Source organism: Oncorhynchus mykiss, chromosome 13, assembly GCF_013265735.2.
Source record: "Oncorhynchus mykiss isolate Arlee chromosome 13, USDA_OmykA_1.1, whole genome shotgun sequence".
Taxonomy (NCBI): domain Eukaryota; kingdom Metazoa; phylum Chordata; class Actinopteri; order Salmoniformes; family Salmonidae; genus Oncorhynchus; species Oncorhynchus mykiss.
The window spans coordinates 8,654,671-8,672,329 of record NC_048577.1 but is presented as its reverse complement, the minus strand read 5'-3'; the positions used below and the strand labels follow the sequence as shown (position 1 = coordinate 8,672,329).

The window sequence follows — 17,659 nt, the reverse complement described above, 5'->3', positions numbered from 1 at the left end:
CATTAAACAGGAGATTAACTACTCTTTATGTTACTAACCATCATTAAACAGGATATTAACTACTCTTTATGTTACTACCATCATTAAACAGGAGATTAACTACTCTTTATGTTACTAACCATCATTAAACTACTCTTTATGTTACTACCATCATTAAACAGGAGATTAACTACTCTTTATGTTACTAACCATCATTAAACTACTCTTTATGTTACTAACCATCATTAAACAGGAGATTAACTACTCTTTATGTTACTACCATCATTAAACAGGATATTAACTACTCTTTATGTTACTAACCATCATTAAACTACTCTTTATGTTACTACCATCATTAAACAGGAGATTAACTACTCTTTATGTTACTAACCATCATTAAACAGGAGATTAACTACTATTTATGTTACTACCATCATTAAACAGGTGATTAACTACTCTTTATGTTACTAACCATCATTAAACAGGTGATTAACTACTATTTATGTTACTACCATCATTAAACAGGTGATTAACTACTCTTTATGTTACTACCATCATTAAACTACTCTTTATGTCACTAACCATCATTAAACTACTCTTTATGTTACTAACCATCATTAAACTACTCTTTATGTTACTACCATCATTAAACAGGAGATGAACTACTCTTTATGTTACTACCATCATTAAACTACTCTTTATGTTACTAACCATCATTAAACTACTCTTTATGTTACTAACCATCATTAAACAGGAGATTAACTACTCTTTATGTTACTACCATCATTAAACTACTCTTTATGTTACTAACCATCATTAAACTACTCTTTATGTTACTACCATCATTAAACAGGAGATTAACTACTCTTTATGTTACTAACCATCATTAAACTACTCTTTATGTTACTAACCATCATTAAACTACTCTTTATGTTACTACCATCATTAAACAGGAGATTAACTACTCTTTATGTTACTAACCATCATTAAACAGGAGATTAAGTACTCTTTATGTTACTAACCATCATTAAACAGGAGATTAACTACTCTTTATGTTACTACCATCATTAAACAGGTGATTAACTACTCTTTATGTTACTACCATCATTAAACTACTCTTTATGTTACTACCATCATTAAACAGGAGATTAACTACTCTTTATGTTACTAACCATCATTAAACTACTCTTTATGTTACTAACCATCATTAAACAGGAGATTAACTACTCTTTATGTTACTAACCATCATTAAACTACTCTTTATGTTACTACCATCATTAAACAGGATATTAACTACTCTTTATGTTACTAACCATCATTAAACTACTCTTTATGTTACTAACCATCATTAAACAGGAGATTAACTACTATTTATGTTACTAACCATCATTAAACTACTCTTTATGTTACTAACCATCATTAAACAGGAGATTAACTACTATTTATGTTACTACCATCATTAAACAGGAGATTAACTACTCTTTATGTTACTACCATCATTAAACAGGATATTAACTACTCTTTATGTTACTAACCATCATTAAACTACTCTTTATGTTACTAACCATCATTAAACTACTCTTTATGTTACTAACCATCATTAAACTACTCTTTATGTTACTACCATCATTAAACAGGAGATTAACTACTCTTTATGTTACTACCATCATTAAACAGGATATTAACTACTCTTTATGTTACTAACCATCATTAAACTACTCTTTATGTTACTAAGCATAATTAAACAGGATATTAACTACTCTTTATGTTACTAACCATCATTAAACTACTCTTTATGTTACTAAGCATAATTAAACAGGATATTAACTACTCTTTATGTTACTAACCATCATTAAACTACTCTTTATGTTACTAACCATCATTAAACTACTCTTTATGTTACTAAGCATAATTAAACAGGATATTAACTACTCTTTATGTTACTAACCATCATTAAACTACTCTTTATGTTACTAACCATCATTAAACAGGTGATTAACTACTCTTTATGTTACTAACCATCATTAAACTACTCTTTATGTTACTACCATCATTAAACAGGATATTAACTACTCTTTATGTTACTAACCATCATTAAACTACTCTTTATGTTACTAACATCATTAAACAGGAGATTAACTACTCTTTATGTTACTAACCATCATTAAACAGGAGATTAACTACTCTTTATGTTACTAACCATCATTAAACAGGAGATTAACTACTCTTTATGTTACTAACCATCATTAAACTACTCTTTATGTTACTACCATCATTAAACAGGTGATTAACTACTCTTTATGTTACTAACCATCATTAAACAGGAGATTAACTACTCTTTAAGTTACTAAGCATCATTAAACAGGAGATTAACTACTCTTTATGTTACTACCATCATTAAACTACTCTTTATGTTACTAACATCATTAAACAGGATATTAACTACTCTTTATGTTACTAACCATCATTAAACTACTCTTTATGTTACTAACATCATTAAACAGGAGATTAACTACTATTTATGTTACTACCATCATTAAACAGGAGATTAACTACTATTTATGTTACTAACATCATTAAACAGGAGATTAACTACTATTTATGTTACTACCATCATTAAACAGGAGATTAACTACTCTTTATGTTACTACCATCATTAAACAGGAGATTAACTACTATTTATGTTACTACCATCATTAAACAGGTGATTAACTACTCTTTATGTTACTACCATCATTAAACTACTCTTTATGTTACTAACCATCATTAAACAGGTGATTAACTACTCTTTATGTTACTAACCATCATTAAACAGGTGATTAACTACTCTTTATGTTACTACCATCATTAAACTACTCTTTATGTTACTACCATCATTAAACAGGTGATTAACTACTATTTATGTTACTACCATCATTAAACTACTCTTTATGTTACTAACCATCATTAAACTACTCTTTATGTTACTAACCATCATTAAACTACTCTTTATGTTACTACCATCATTAAACTACTCTTTATGTTACTAACCATCATTAAACTACTCTTTATGTTACTACCATCATTAAACTACTCTTTATGTTACTAACCATCATTAAACTACTCTTTATGTTACTAACCATCATTAAACAGGAGATTAACTACTCTTTATGTTACTAACCATCATTAAACAGGAGATTAACTACTCTTTATGTTACTAACCATCATTAAACAGGAGATTAACTACTATTTATGTTACTAACCATCATTAAACTACTCTTTATGTTACTAACCATCATTAAACAGGAGATTAACTACTCTTTATGTTACTAACCATCATTAAACTACTCTTTATGTTACTACCATCATTAAACAGGATATTAACTACTCTTTATGTTACTAACCATCATTAAACAGGAGATTAACTACTATTTATGTTACTACCATCATTAAACAGGATATTAACTACTCTTTATGTTACTAACCATCATTAAACAGGATATTAACTACTCTTTATGTTACTAACCATCATTAAACAGGATATTAACTACTCTTTATGTTACTAACCATCATTAAACAGGATATTAACTACTCTTTATGTTACTACCATCATTAAACAGGAGATTAACTACTCTTTATGTTACTACCATCATTAAACTACTCTTTATGTTACTACCATCATTAAACAGGATATTAACTACTCTTTATGTTACTACCATCATTAAACTACTCTTTATGTTACTAACATCATTAAACAGGTGATTAACTACTCTTTATGTTACTACCATCATTAAACAGGAGATTAACTACTCTTTATGTTACTACCATCATTAAACTACTCTTTATGTTACTAAGCATCATTAAACAGGTGATTAACTACTCTTTATGTTACTACCATCATTAAACTACTCTTTATGTTACTAACATCATTAAACAGGTGATTAACTACTCTTTATGTTACTACCATCATTAAACTACTCTTTATGTTACTAACCATCATTAAACTACTCTTTATGTTACTACCATCATTAAACAGGAGATTAACTACTCTTTATGTTACTAACCATCATTAAACTACTCGTTATGTTACTAACATCATTAAACAGGAGATTAACTACTCTTTATGTTACTAACCATCATTAAACAGGAGATTAACTACTCTTTATGTTACTAACCATCATTAAACTACTCTTTATGTTACTAACCATCATTAAACTACTCTTTATGTTACTAACCATCATTAAACTACTCTTTATGTTACTACCATCATTAAACAGGAGATTAACTACTCTTTATGTTACTACCATCATTAAACAGGAGATTAACTACTCTTTATGTTACTACCATCATTAAACAGGAGATTAACTACTCTTTAATACCAGGCAGTTGTGTGGACGAAAAGATATCCTGCTTCTTACCATATTGTTTCTCATTAGTGCCCATCAAATACCAAGGAGGGGTGTAATGTGACTGTACAGTGTTATCCGTTTTACCACATGTCCTACACTATCATGACTCAGCGCAAAGCCACACTATAAAATACACTATCATGACTCAGCTCCAAACCACACTATAAAATACACTATCATGACTCAGCTCCAAACCACACTATAAAATACACTATCATGACTCAGCTCAAAGCCACACTATAAAATACACTATCATGACTCAGCTCCAAACCACACTATAAAATACACTATCATGACTCAGGTCAAAGCCACACTATAAAATACACTATCATGACTCAGCTCCAAACCACACTATAAAATACACTATCATGACTCAGCGCAAAGCCACACTATAAAATACACTATCATGACTCAGCTCAAAACCACACTATAAAATACACTATCATGACTTGCTTTTAACCCTTTTAAGTGTGTTATCTTTTTAGCTCTTTTTCCACATTCTCTCCATCACAGTTTAGCTCTTTTTCCACATTCTCTCCATCACAGTTTTCTAGTACTTTATACTTTATACCGCTTTTACGCACCCCCTGCATCTCTCCTCTCCCATCCACCCATCCACCCACACACACTCACACACGCACGCACGCACGCACTCACACACGCACTCACACACGCACTCACACATGCACTTACACTTGCCCACTCGCTAAGCGCTCAGCTCTCTCTCGTCTCTCTTAGCTGTGTGCCTGTCCGATCCCACGCGTTGTGCAGCATTAGGAGTAGGAGTGTTGTGGAGTGATTTCCTGCACTATGAAGATCTGCTCTAGTCACAAACAAAACCACTTATGGTCTGTTTCATCCCTTCAGAGCCCGTCTCCCTGACTCACACCAGTGTCCTGTTCTCTCTTTCTCTGTACTCCTTTAGGGATCCCTCTTTCTTTCTCTCATCCCTCGCTCCTGGCACTTGTTCCCTCTTGTCTTCTGCTGATTGCTGTCCCGTTCTCTCTCTCTCTCTCTCACACTCACTTCATCATCAGACAAGTAAAATGAGTCACTCTTACCTGTTCGGTTTCTCAGTCTTCTCTCTTTGTCTGTCTCTCTTTCTCTCCCTTTCTCTCGGTTGATCCTGGTCCGCTGCCTGCTGCGGGCGTGTTTGTGTTCTCCTCCGTGTGTGTGTTCTCCTCCGTGTGTGTGTGTGTGTGGTTCCCAGGTGGTCTTCGACTTCAGTGGGAGTGGACGACTGGAGCTGAGTATGAAAGCTGGAGAGGTGATCTTCCTTCTGAGGAGAGTTAACACAGACTGGCTGGAGGTGAGCTGCAGGCAAGAGATGGAGGGATGGGAGGGTGGGAGGAATAGAGTGGAGGGATGGAGAGGGAGGAGGGGTGGAGGAGGAGAGGGAGGGATGGAGGAGAGGGAGGGGGTAGGAGGGTGGGAGGGAGGAATAGAGTGGAGGGATGGAGAGGGAGGAATGGAGGAGGAGAGGGAGGGATGGAGGAGATGGAGGAGAGGGAGGGATGAGGGAGGGATGAGGAGGAGGAGGAAGAGGAGAGGGAGGGATGAGGAGGAAGAGGAGAGGGAGGGATGGATGGAGGAGGAGGAGAGGGAGGGATGGATAGAGGAGGAGGAGGAGAGGGAGGGATGGATGGATGGAGGAGGTGGAAGAGATGGAGGAGAGGGAAGGAGGGAGGGAAGAGAGGGAGGGAGGGATAGAGGAGGAGGAGGAGAGGGAGGGATGGATGGAGGAGGTGGAAGAGATGGAGGAGATGGAGGAGAGGGAGGGAGGAATAGGATGGAGAGGGAGGAATGGAGGAGGAGGAGAGGGAGGGAGGGAGGAGATGGAGGAGAGGGAGGGATGAGGGAGGGATGAGGAGGAGGAGGAGAGGGAGGAAGAGGAGAGGGAGGGATGGATGGAGGAGGAGGAGGAGAGGGGGGATGGATAAAGGAGGAGGAGGAGAGGGAGGGATGGATGGAGGAGGTGGAAGAGATGGAGGAGAGGGAGGCAGGGAGGGAAGAGAGGGAGGGAGGGATAGAGGAGGAGGACAGATGGATGGGAGGGATGGATGGAGGAGAGGGAGGGAGGGATGGAGGAGGAGAGGGAGGGATGGATGGAGGAGAGGGAGGGAGGAGGGGAGGGATGGATGGAGGAGAGGGAGAGAGGAGGGGAGGGATGGATGGAGGAGAGGGAGAGAGGAGTGGAGGGATGGAGGAGGGAGAAATGGAAGAGGAGAGGAGTGAATAGAGGGGAGGGATGAGGAGGAATGGTGGGAGGAGAGAGAGATGTGGAGTGAGGAGAAGGAAGGGAGGGAGGGAGATGGATGGATGGGCACTAGGAGTGAGGGAGGGAGGGAGAGAAGAGAATGAGTGAGAGAGAGGGAGGATGGCGAGAGAGAGGGAGGGTGGCGAGAGAGAGGGAGGGTGGCGAGAGAGAGGGAGGGTGGCGAGAGAGAGGGAGGGTGGATAGAGAGAGGGAGGGTGGATAGAGAGCGAGAGAGACTAGAGTTAATGAGAAAGAGGGTGGATAGAGAAAGGGGCAACCAGTGAAGAACAAACACCATTGTAAATACAACCCATATTTATCCTTATTTTTTTCCCTTGTGTACTTTAACCATTTGTACATTGTTACAACACTGTATATATACATAATATGACATTTGTAATGTCTTTATTGTTTTGAAACTTCTGTATGTGTAATGTCTACTGTTATTTTCTATTGTTTATTTCACTTTTGTATATTATCTACCTCACTTGCTTTGGCAATGTTAACATGTTTCCCATGCCAATAAAGCCCCTTGAATTGAATTGAATTGAAAGGGAATGGAGAGAGAGGGAAGAGGAGAGAGAGAGAGAGGGGGAAGAGGTGAGGGAGGCAGGGGAAGAGGTGAGAGAGAGGGGGGAAAGAGGTGAGAGAGAGGGAGGGAAGAGGTGAGAGAGGGAGGGAAGAGGTGAGAGAGGGAGGGAAGAGGTGAGAGAGGGAGGGGAAGAGGTGAGAGAGAGGGGGAAGAGGTGAGAGAGAATGGGAAGAGGTGAGAGAGGGGGGGAAGAGGTGAAAGAGGGGGGAAGAGGAGAGAGAGAGAGAGGGGGGAGAGGAGAGAGGGGGAAGAGGAGAGAGAGAGAGAGAGAGAGAGAGGGGAAGAGGAGAGAGAGAGGGGGGGAAGGAGAGAGAGAGAGTGAGGGGGGAAGAGGAGAGAGAGAGAGAGAGAGAGAGAGAGGGGAAGAGGAGAGAGGGGGAAGAGGAGAGAGAGAGAGAAGGGAAGAGGAGAGAGGGGGAAGAGGAGAGAGAGAGAGAAGGGAAGAGGAGAAAGGGGGAAGAGGAGAGAGAGAGAGGAAGAGGAGAGAGAGAGCGAGATAGGGGGAAGAGGAGAGAGCGAGAGAGGGGGAAGAGGAGAGAGCGAGAGAGGGGGAAGAGGAGAGAGCGAGAGGGGGGGGGGGGAGAGAGAGAGTGGGGGTAGAGGAGAGAGAGGGAGAGGGGAGAGAGGGGGATGATGAGAGAGAGAGAGATGATGCAGAGAGAGAGAGGGACGATGCAGAGAGAGAGGGATGAGTAAAGTGAAGAGAAGGATGGAGAGAGAGGTCAGGAGGGGGCAAGCCTTACTCAAAATGCCTCACACACATATGGGCCATCTCTGTATGTGTGTCTTGAGTACTTCTGAGATATTAGCCAGGTCATGATAATGAGCCTATGTAAAACTGCTTCTATACACACTCACACTTTACAGCCCCCTCTCTATTAATCCTCCTCTCTCTATTAATCCACCCTCTCTATTAATCCACCCCTCTCTATTAATCCACCTCTCTATTAATCCACCTCTCTCTATTAATCCACCTCTCTATTAATCCACCTCTCTATTAATCCTCCTCTCTCTATTAATCCACCTCTCTATTAATCCACCCCTCTCTATTAATCCACCTCTCTATTAATCCACCTCTCTCTATTAATCCACCTCTCTATTAATCCACCTCTCTATTAATCCTCCTCTCTATTAATCCACCTCTCTATTAATCCACCCTCTCTATTAATCCACCCCTCTCTATTAATCCACCTCTCTATTAATCCTCCTCTATCTATTAATCCTCCTCTCTCTATTAATCCACCCCTCTCTATTAATCCCCCTCTCTATTAATCCTCCTCTCTCTATTAATCCACCTCTCTATTAATCCCCCTCTCTATTAATCCTCCTCTCTCTATTAATCCTCCTCTCTCTATTAATCCACCTCTCTATTAATCCTCCTCTCTCTATTAATCCTCCTCTCTCTATTAATCCACCCCTCTCTATTAATCCACCTCTCTATTAATCCTCCTCTCTCTATTAATCCTCCTCTCTCTATTAATCCACCCCTCTCTATTAATCCCCCTCTCTATTAATCCTCCTCTCTCTATTAATCCACCCCTCTCTATTAATCCTGCTCTCTCTATTAATCCCCCTCTCTATTAATCCTCCTCTCTCTATTAATCCACCTCTCTATTAATCCTCCTCTCTCTATTAATCCTCCTCTCTCTATTAATCCACCTCTCTATTAATCCTCCTCTCTCTATTAATCCTCCTCTCTCTATTAATCCACCCCTCTCTATTAATCCACCTCTCTATTAATCCTCCTCTCTCTATTAATCCACCCCTCTCTATTAATCCCCCTCTCTATTAATCCTCCTCTCTATTAATCCACCCCTCTCTATTAATCCACCTCTCTATTAATCCACCTCTCTATTAATCCTCCTCTCTCTATTAATCCACCTCTCTATTAATCCACCCCTCTCTATTAATCCACCTCTCTATTAATCCACCTCTCTCTATTAATCCACCTCTCTATTAATCCACCTCTCTATTAATCCTCCTCTCTATTAATCCACCTCTCTATTAATCCACCCTCTCTATTAATCCACCCCTCTCTATTAATCCACCTCTCTATTAATCCTCCTCTATCTATTAATCCTCCTCTCTCTATTAATCCACCCCTCTCTATTAATCCCCCTCTCTATTAATCCTCCTCTCTCTATTAATCCACCTCTCTATTAATCCCCCTCTCTATTAATCCTCCTCTCTCTATTAATCCTCCTCTCTCTATTAATCCACCTCTCTATTAATCCTCCTCTCTCTATTAATCCTCCTCTCTCTATTAATCCACCCCTCTCTATTAATCCACCTCTCTATTAATCCTCCTCTCTCTATTAATCCTCCTCTCTCTATTAATCCACCCCTCTCTATTAATCCCCCTCTCTATTAATCCTCCTCTCTCTATTAATCCACCCCTCTCTATTAATCCTGCTCTCTCTATTAATCCCCCTCTCTATTAATCCTCCTCTCTCTATTAATCCACCTCTCTATTAATCCTCCTCTCTCTATTAATCCTCCTCTCTCTATTAATCCACCTCTCTATTAATCCTCCTCTCTCTATTAATCCTCCTCTCTCTATTAATCCACCCCTCTCTATTAATCCACCTCTCTATTAATCCTCCTCTCTCTATTAATCCACCCCTCTCTATTAATCCCCCTCTCTATTAATCCTCCTCTCTATTAATCCACCCCTCTCTATTAATCCACCTCTCTATTAATCCTCCTCTCTCTATTAATCCACCCCTCTCTATTAATCCACCTCTCTATTAATCCTCCTCTCTATTAATCCTCCTCTATCTATTAATCCACCTCTCTATTAATCCACCTCTCTATTAATCCCCCTCTCTCTATTAATCCACCCCTCTCTATTAATCCACCCCTCTCTATTAATCCTGCTCTCTCTATTAATCCTCCTCTCTCTATTAATCCACCCCTCTCTATTAATCCACCTCTCTATTAATCCTCCTCTCTATTAATCCACCTCTCTATTAATCCACCTCTCTATTAATCCACCTCTCTATTAATCCACCTCTCTCTATTAATCCACCTCTCTATTAATCCACCCCTCTCTATTAATCCACCTCTCTATTAATCCACCTCTCTATTAATCCACCCCTCTCTATTAATCCACCTCTCTATTAATCCTCCTCTATCTATTAATCCTCCTCTATCTATTAATCCTCCTCTATCTATTAATCCTCCTCTATCTATTAATCCTCCTCTCTCTATTAATCCACCTCTCTCTATTAATCCACCCCTCTATTAATCCACCCCTCTATTAATCCTGCTCTATCTATTAATCCTCCTCTATCTATTAATCCTCCTCTATCTATTAATCCTCCTCTATCTATTAATCCTCCTCTATCTATTAATCCTCCTCTCTCTATTAATCCACCTCTCTCTTTCTGTCTCTCTCTCTCTCTCTCTCTCTCTCTCTCTCTCTCACTCTCTCACTTCCTCTCTCTCTCAGGGCACGGTGAGCAATCGAACAGGTATCTTCCCAGAATCCTTTGTGAAGATCATTAAGCCCCTCCCAGAGAGTGACTCTGATGGCGAGAGCGGTGGCGCTTCAGGTAAAGGGGCGGGGTCTTACAGCTGCCTGCGCTGCTACCTGCTCACACCCCAGGGCGTCGACACCAGGTATCCCAGTTAATAATGTATTGGAGTGACTGTATGTAGCCCAGTTAATAATGTATTGGAGTGACTGTATGTATCCCAGTTAATAATGTATTGGAGTGACTGTATGTATCCCAGTTAATAATGTATTGGAGTGACTGTATGTATCCCAGTTAATAATGTATTGGAGTGACTGTATGTATCCCAGTTAATAATGTATTGGTGTGACTGTATGTATCCCAGTTAATAATGTATTGGAGTGACTTTATGTATCCCAGTTAATAATGTATTGGAGTGACTGTATGTATCCCAGTTAATAATGTATTGGAGTGACTGTATGTATCCCAGTTAATAATGTATTGGAGTGACTGTATGTATCCCAGTTAATAATGTATTGGAGTGACTGTATGTATCCCAGTTAATAATGTATTGGTGTGACTGTATGTATCCCAGTTAATAATGTATTGGAGTGACTGTATGTATCCCAGTTAATAATGTATTGGAGTGACTGTATGTATCCCAGTTAATAATGTATTGGAGTGACTGTATGTATCCCAGTTAATAATGTATTGGAGTGACTGTATGTATCCCAGTTAATAATGTATTGGAGTGACTGTATGTATCCCAGTTAATAATGTATTGGTGTGACTGTATGTATCCCAGTTAATAATGTATTGGAGTGACTTTATGTATCCCAGGTAATAATGTATTGGAGTGACTGTATGTATCCCAGTTAATAATGTATTGGAGTGACTGTATGTATCCCAGTTAATAATGTATTGGAGTGACTGTATGTATCCCAGTTAATAATGTATAGGAGTGACTGTATGTATCCCAGTTAATAATGTATTGGAGTGACTGTATGTATCCCAGTTAATAATGTATTGGAGAGTGACTGTATGTATCCCAGTTAATAATGTATTGGAGTGACTGTATGTATCCCAGTTAATAATGTATTGGTGTGACTATGTGACAGGGATGTGTGTGTTGAAGAAGATATCTCCACCCAGCCATCATACAAAGAACTATTGGCACGCATGAGGTAAGATACCAGACACATCCCACTGCTGAATCAACTCCACTCTTCACTACATATCTGATATTCTCCTCTTCACTACATATCTGATATTCTCCTCTTCTCTACATATCTGTTACTCATCTGATATTCTCCTCTTCACTACATATCTGTTACTCAGCTGATATTCTCCTCTTCACTACATATCTGTTACTCAGCTGATATTCTCCTCTTCACTACATATCTGATATTCTCCTCTTCTCTACATATCTGATATTCTCCTCTTCACTACATATCTGTTACTCAGCTGATATTCTCCTCTTCACTACATATCTGTTACTCAGCTGATATTCTCCTCTCCATTGAAATTTCCCCAGGTCAATAAGGATGTGCTTTATTGTCCACAGTACACACTATAACACTACCACAGTACACACTATAACACTACCACTCTACACACTATAACACTACCACAGTACACACTATAACACTACCACAGTACACACTATAACACTACCACAGTACACACTATAACACTACCACAGTACACACTATAACACTACCACAGTACACACTATAACACTACCACAGTACACACTATAACACTACCACAGTACACACTATAACACTACCACAGTTCAAACTATAACACTATAACACTACCACAGTACACACTATAACCAGACTCATATAGTCAGTTCCGCACATCTAGTGGCCCAGTTTATCATCTCTCATTATTATCTTGTCAACGAGATAAAACTCACCTCAACTGTAAAAGCAAAACAAGAATAAATCGAATTTCATTAAAGGCACGCACGCACGCATGCACACACACACACACACACACACACACACACACACACACACACACACACACACACACACTTCCATTAAACATTCACCAATGCCCCGGGGCCTAGAAATCTACCCACAATGCATAAGCAGAGCCACAAATCACCTCTGTGCATTTTAAAATTAGTTCCACTCTTCTCACCTCATGCTCTCCCAATAACCAGACATGCTCTCCCAATAACCAGACAGGCTCTCCCAATAACCCAACGTGCTCTCCCAATAACCAGACACGCTCTCCCAATATCCAGACAGGCTCTCCCAATATCCAGACAGGCTCTCCCAATAACCAGACACGCTCTCCCAATAACCAGACGCGCTCTCCCAATAACCAGACACGCTCTCCCAATATCCAGACAGGCTCTCCCAATATCCAGACAGGCTCTCCCAATATCCAGACACGCTCTCCCAATAACCAGACACGCTCTCCCAATAACCAGACACGCTCTCCCAATAACCAGACACGCTCTCCCAATAACCAGACACGCTCTCCCAATAACCAGACACGCTCTCCCAATAACCAGACACGCTCTCCCAATAACCAGACACGCTCTCCCAATAACCAGACACGCTCTCCCAATATCCAGACAGGCTCTCCCAATATCCAGACAGGCTCTCCCAATATCCAGACAGGCTCTCCCAATATCCAGACACGCTCTCCCAATATCCAGACACGCTCTCCCAATATCCAGACACGCTCTCCCAATAACCAGACACGCTCTCCCAATAACCAGACACGCTCTCCCAATAGCCAGACACACTCTCCCAATAACCAGACACGCTCTCCCAATAACCAGACACGCTCTCCCAATAACCAGACACGCTCTCCCAATAACCAGACACGCTCTCCCAATAACCAGACACACTCTCCCAATATCCAGACACGCTCTCCCAATATCCAGACACGCTCTCCCACGCTCTCCCGCTCTCCCAATATCCAGACACGCTCTCCCAATATCCAGACACGCTCTCCCGCTCTCCCAATATCCAGACACCCTCTCCCAATAACCAGACACGCTCTCCCAATAACCAGACACGCTCTCCCAATATCCAGACACACTCTCCCAATATCCAGACACGCTCTCCCAATATCCAGACACGCTCTCCCAATAACCAGACACGCTCTCCCACGCTCTCCCGCTCTCCCAATATCCAGACACACTCTCCCAATATCCAGACACACTCTCCCAATATCCAGACACCCTCTCCCAATAACCAGACACGCTCTCCCAATAACCAGACACGCTCTCCCAATATCCAGACACGCTCTCCCAATATCCAGACACGCTCTCCCCCGCTCTCCCAATATCCAGACACCCTCTCCCAAGCTCTCCCGCTCTCCCAATATCCAGACACCCTCTCCCAATAACCAGACACGCTCTCCCAATAACCAGACACGCTCTCCCAAAAACCAGACACGCTCTCCCAATATCCAGACACACTCTCCCAATATCCAGACACGCTCTCCCAATATCCAGACACGCTCTCCCACGCTCTCCCGCTCTCCCAATATCCAGACACGCTCTCCCAATATCCAGACACGCTCTCCCAATATCCAGACACGCTCTCCCGCTCTCCCAATATCCAGACACGCTCTCCCAATAACCAGACACGCTCTCCCAATATCCAGACACGCTCTCCCGCTCTCCCAATATCCAGACACGCTCTCCCAATATCCAGACACGCTCTCCCGCTCTCCCAATATCCAGACACGCTCTCCCAATAACCAGACACGCTCTCCCAATATCCAGACACGCTCTCCCGCTCTCCCAATATCCAGACACGCTCTCCCAATAACTTTTTTATTCTCATAATGGTATTTTCTCTCCCTCTATTTATTCATCTGTTCATTTGGGGCCACTGCCACCGACATTATTTTTCTCTCCATTTCAAATCATTCAGAAATCAGTTCATCTTCTGGTTGTGTTGGTTGGTTATTAATATTTGCTGTGTGTGTGTGTGTGTGTGTGTGTGTGTGTGTGTGTTGATAATCCTATTCTGCTTTGGGTCTATGGCTGCTAGTTATCTTGTGTTAATGTACTTTAGCCTGTTCACAAAACAGAGAGGAATGAAGAGAGGAGAAAGAAAGAGACAGTAGGGACACAGAGACAAAGAGTTGAGAGAGAGATATATGGAGAGAAAGAGAGAGTGAAAGACAGAGGAGAGAGAGAGAGACCACAGAAAGGAGATTGACAGGACAGCCACTAAAGCATATCAGACAAACAAAGAGTTATCTTTGTAATCTCAGCGCTATCTCTGTACCAAAACAAATGCTTGTTCGGGTGAAGACCTTGTGAGAGTACTTCACCTGTTATAGGTCTGATGGGTGTGAGTAGTTGTTTCTGTACTCGTAATAACAGCAGGACTCTACCATGTATCTACGTCCTCCTATCACTGTCACCCTGAATGGGTCGGGGTTAGAGGAGGAATACACCTAGCTAGAAGAATGTTGGTGTCTTGTCTGGACTGATCGCTCTCATTCTGTACCCACATCACCCACCTTCAGGCTAAAGTTACATCCACAGTTGGTTTCCTGTACCACAACGAAACATCGTTCACCCCCTCTGCCAAGCACACCCTTATAAAAATGAACATCCTGACAATCCTGGACTATGGTGATTTAGTTATAGGCTTGCCCTAAAAACCTCCCTTGACAAACTAGACATAATTTACCACACTGCCATTTGCTTTGTTACCAGGTCCCCCTTCAACACTCATCACTGTGACCTTTACACCCTGGTCAACTGGCCGCGTTACAAACACGACACCAGACTCACTGGTCCCAAGTCCCTCATAGGCAAGTCCCCCCTCTACCTCGGCTCACTCCTCAACATCTCCACTACCAGTAGCAACCCCGGGTAGATGTATCACACTGGTCCTTCCCAAAGCCCACACTTCCTTTGGTTGTGGTTCATTCTAGTTTTCCGCCGCCAACGACTGGACTGAACTGCAGAAGACCCTCAGGCTTGATTCATTCACCCCACCACAGTCCTTCAGCAACTTGAACTGAGCTGCAGAAGACCCTCAGGCTTGATTTATTCATCCCACCACAGTCCTTCAGCAACATGAACTGAGCTGCAGCAGACCCTCAGGCTTGATTCATTCATCCCACCACAGTCCTTCAGCAACATGAACTGAGCTGCAGAAGACCCTCAGACTTGATTCATTCACCCCACCACAGTCCTTCAGCAACTTGAACTGAGCTGCAGAAGACCCTCAGGCTTGATTTATTCATCCCACCACAGTCCTTCAGCAACATGAACTGAGCTGCAGAAGACCCTCAGACTTGATTCATTCATCCCACCACAGTCCTTCAGCAACATGAACTGAGCTGCTATCTGATCAGTGTAGCTGCTGATCATTCAGTCTGCTGTGTTGCCTTGAACTTTTCTGCTCTAAACCCACTGAGAATATTTCTTGTTGTTGTATATTTGATGAATTTGGACCTTTCCTCTGTGTGTGTTATGTGATTTTAGTGGGATTGTGTGTGGTCCTGTTTATTGTTGTAATGTGATGCCTCTTGGCCAGGTCAGTACTGTAAGTTAAAATGGCTTCTCAATTGACTTGTAATGGTTAAATAAAGATAAACAGTCATACTAATAATAATCTCTCTCTACCTTTCTCTCTGTCTTCTTCTATTTCCCCCTTTCTCTCTCTCGCTCTCCCCCTACACCGCCATCTCTCCCTCTTTCCCACACCTCTCTCCACCCCTCCCTTTCCCTCTCTCCTCCCCCTCTACTCTGCCCTCCACCTTTCTCTCTCCACCCCTTCCTTTCCCTCTCTCCTCCCCCTCTACTCCGCCCTCCACCTTTCTCTCTCCATCTCTCCCTGTCATCTCGCTCTCTCGTTCGCTATTTCTCAGAGATGTGTTCAAGGTGGATGGCAACATCGCCCTGAACTACCGTGACCCCGAGGGTGACCTGGTGCGTCTCCTTGACGACGGGGACGTGGCGCTGATGGTGGCCGATGGGCGGGGTCAAAGGTCAAAGGTCAAGAGGCCTGTCAATCAGTTTCCGTGGGAACTGCATGTTACCGCGGCCTCTGACCTGTCTGTGTATAATACTGAGATATAAAGACAGGGAGATGGAGGTTTTCACATGTTTCTGTACTCGCTGAAGAGAGGCCATTTTGTGTTTGCTTCAGTGTATGCACGCTTGCAGGTGCACCTGTCTGTCCATGCCCTTGTGCGTGTGAGTCTCGCCAGCTTGCATCTGTAATCCACTGCAAACCTGCATGTAGTAGTCCGGACTGAGACCCAGTGACAGGGTGACAGACTTTAATTAAGGGGACAGACGCTGGATTGTAACACATTACAGAAGTTAGTCTGATTGAGCAATGTGAATGCAACCTAAAAGGCACACTAGGCCCTACATAGTGCACTACTTTTCACCAGACGCCCCGGTCAAAATGAGTGCACTATATAGGGAACAGGGTGCCATTAGGGATGACACCTTAGTCACATTCATTAGTATGTCTGTGTTTGGTGGCTTTAAACGTGTAACATTTCACCTGTACTGTTGAGTAAATGTTAATATAAGGACATTTAATAACGTTTTAGAAACGCGTGTTCTGTTTCTCCATATATTCTGTTGTGGTCGTAGTAATGCTTAGCTATGCTCCCATTGTGTTTTCTATCAGTAAAAAATACAGTGTGTGAGAACACGCGCTCCTGTGTGTTATCTGTGTTTGCTGAATGTGTTCTGATGAGAGAGAGGAACAGTAAACAGTGACATCTAGAGGCTGCATCCCAAATCACACCCTTTCCCCTATATAAAGCACTACTTTAAAATGGCACCCTAAGTGATTAGGGTGCCATTTGGGACAGAGTAAGGTATGCCGGACCTAGCTCTCTGGCTGGCCGACTGGTACTATCCGGCCAGACAGATAGGTAGGTCTGGCCTATGTACATAACCAGGGAAATGTAGGAGAGCATGTTGCCACGGTGACATGTTTCCAGGGCATCTCCTTCCCCTCTCGCTGCT

General features: G+C 41.9%; 2 protein-coding genes across 3 annotated transcripts in view; one reads left to right on the top strand and one right to left on the bottom strand.

The window, feature by feature from the left end:
- Positions 1–5,674, bottom strand: part of LOC118938190 (parvalbumin alpha) — a 62,560-nt gene extending 56,886 nt beyond the window's left edge. Inside the window, exon 1 of one of the 2 annotated variants that reach the window (XM_036940136.1) lies at positions 5,429–5,674. The gene's annotated coding sequence lies outside the window, so the exon portion shown is untranslated. The remainder of the gene's footprint in view (positions 1–5,428) is intronic. The other variant, XM_036940137.1, reaches the window with a different exon arrangement.
- Positions 1–17,224, top strand: part of ncf4 (neutrophil cytosolic factor 4) — a 41,613-nt gene extending 24,389 nt beyond the window's left edge. Inside the window, 4 exon segments of the mRNA NM_001124505.1 lie at positions 5,578–5,676; positions 10,668–10,837; positions 11,790–11,855; positions 16,540–17,224. Coding sequence (NP_001117977.1) covers positions 5,578–5,676; positions 10,668–10,837; positions 11,790–11,855; positions 16,540–16,750 — 546 coding nt within the window. The 3' untranslated portion in view covers positions 16,751–17,224.
- The last annotated feature ends 435 nt before the right edge of the window (positions 17,225–17,659 follow it).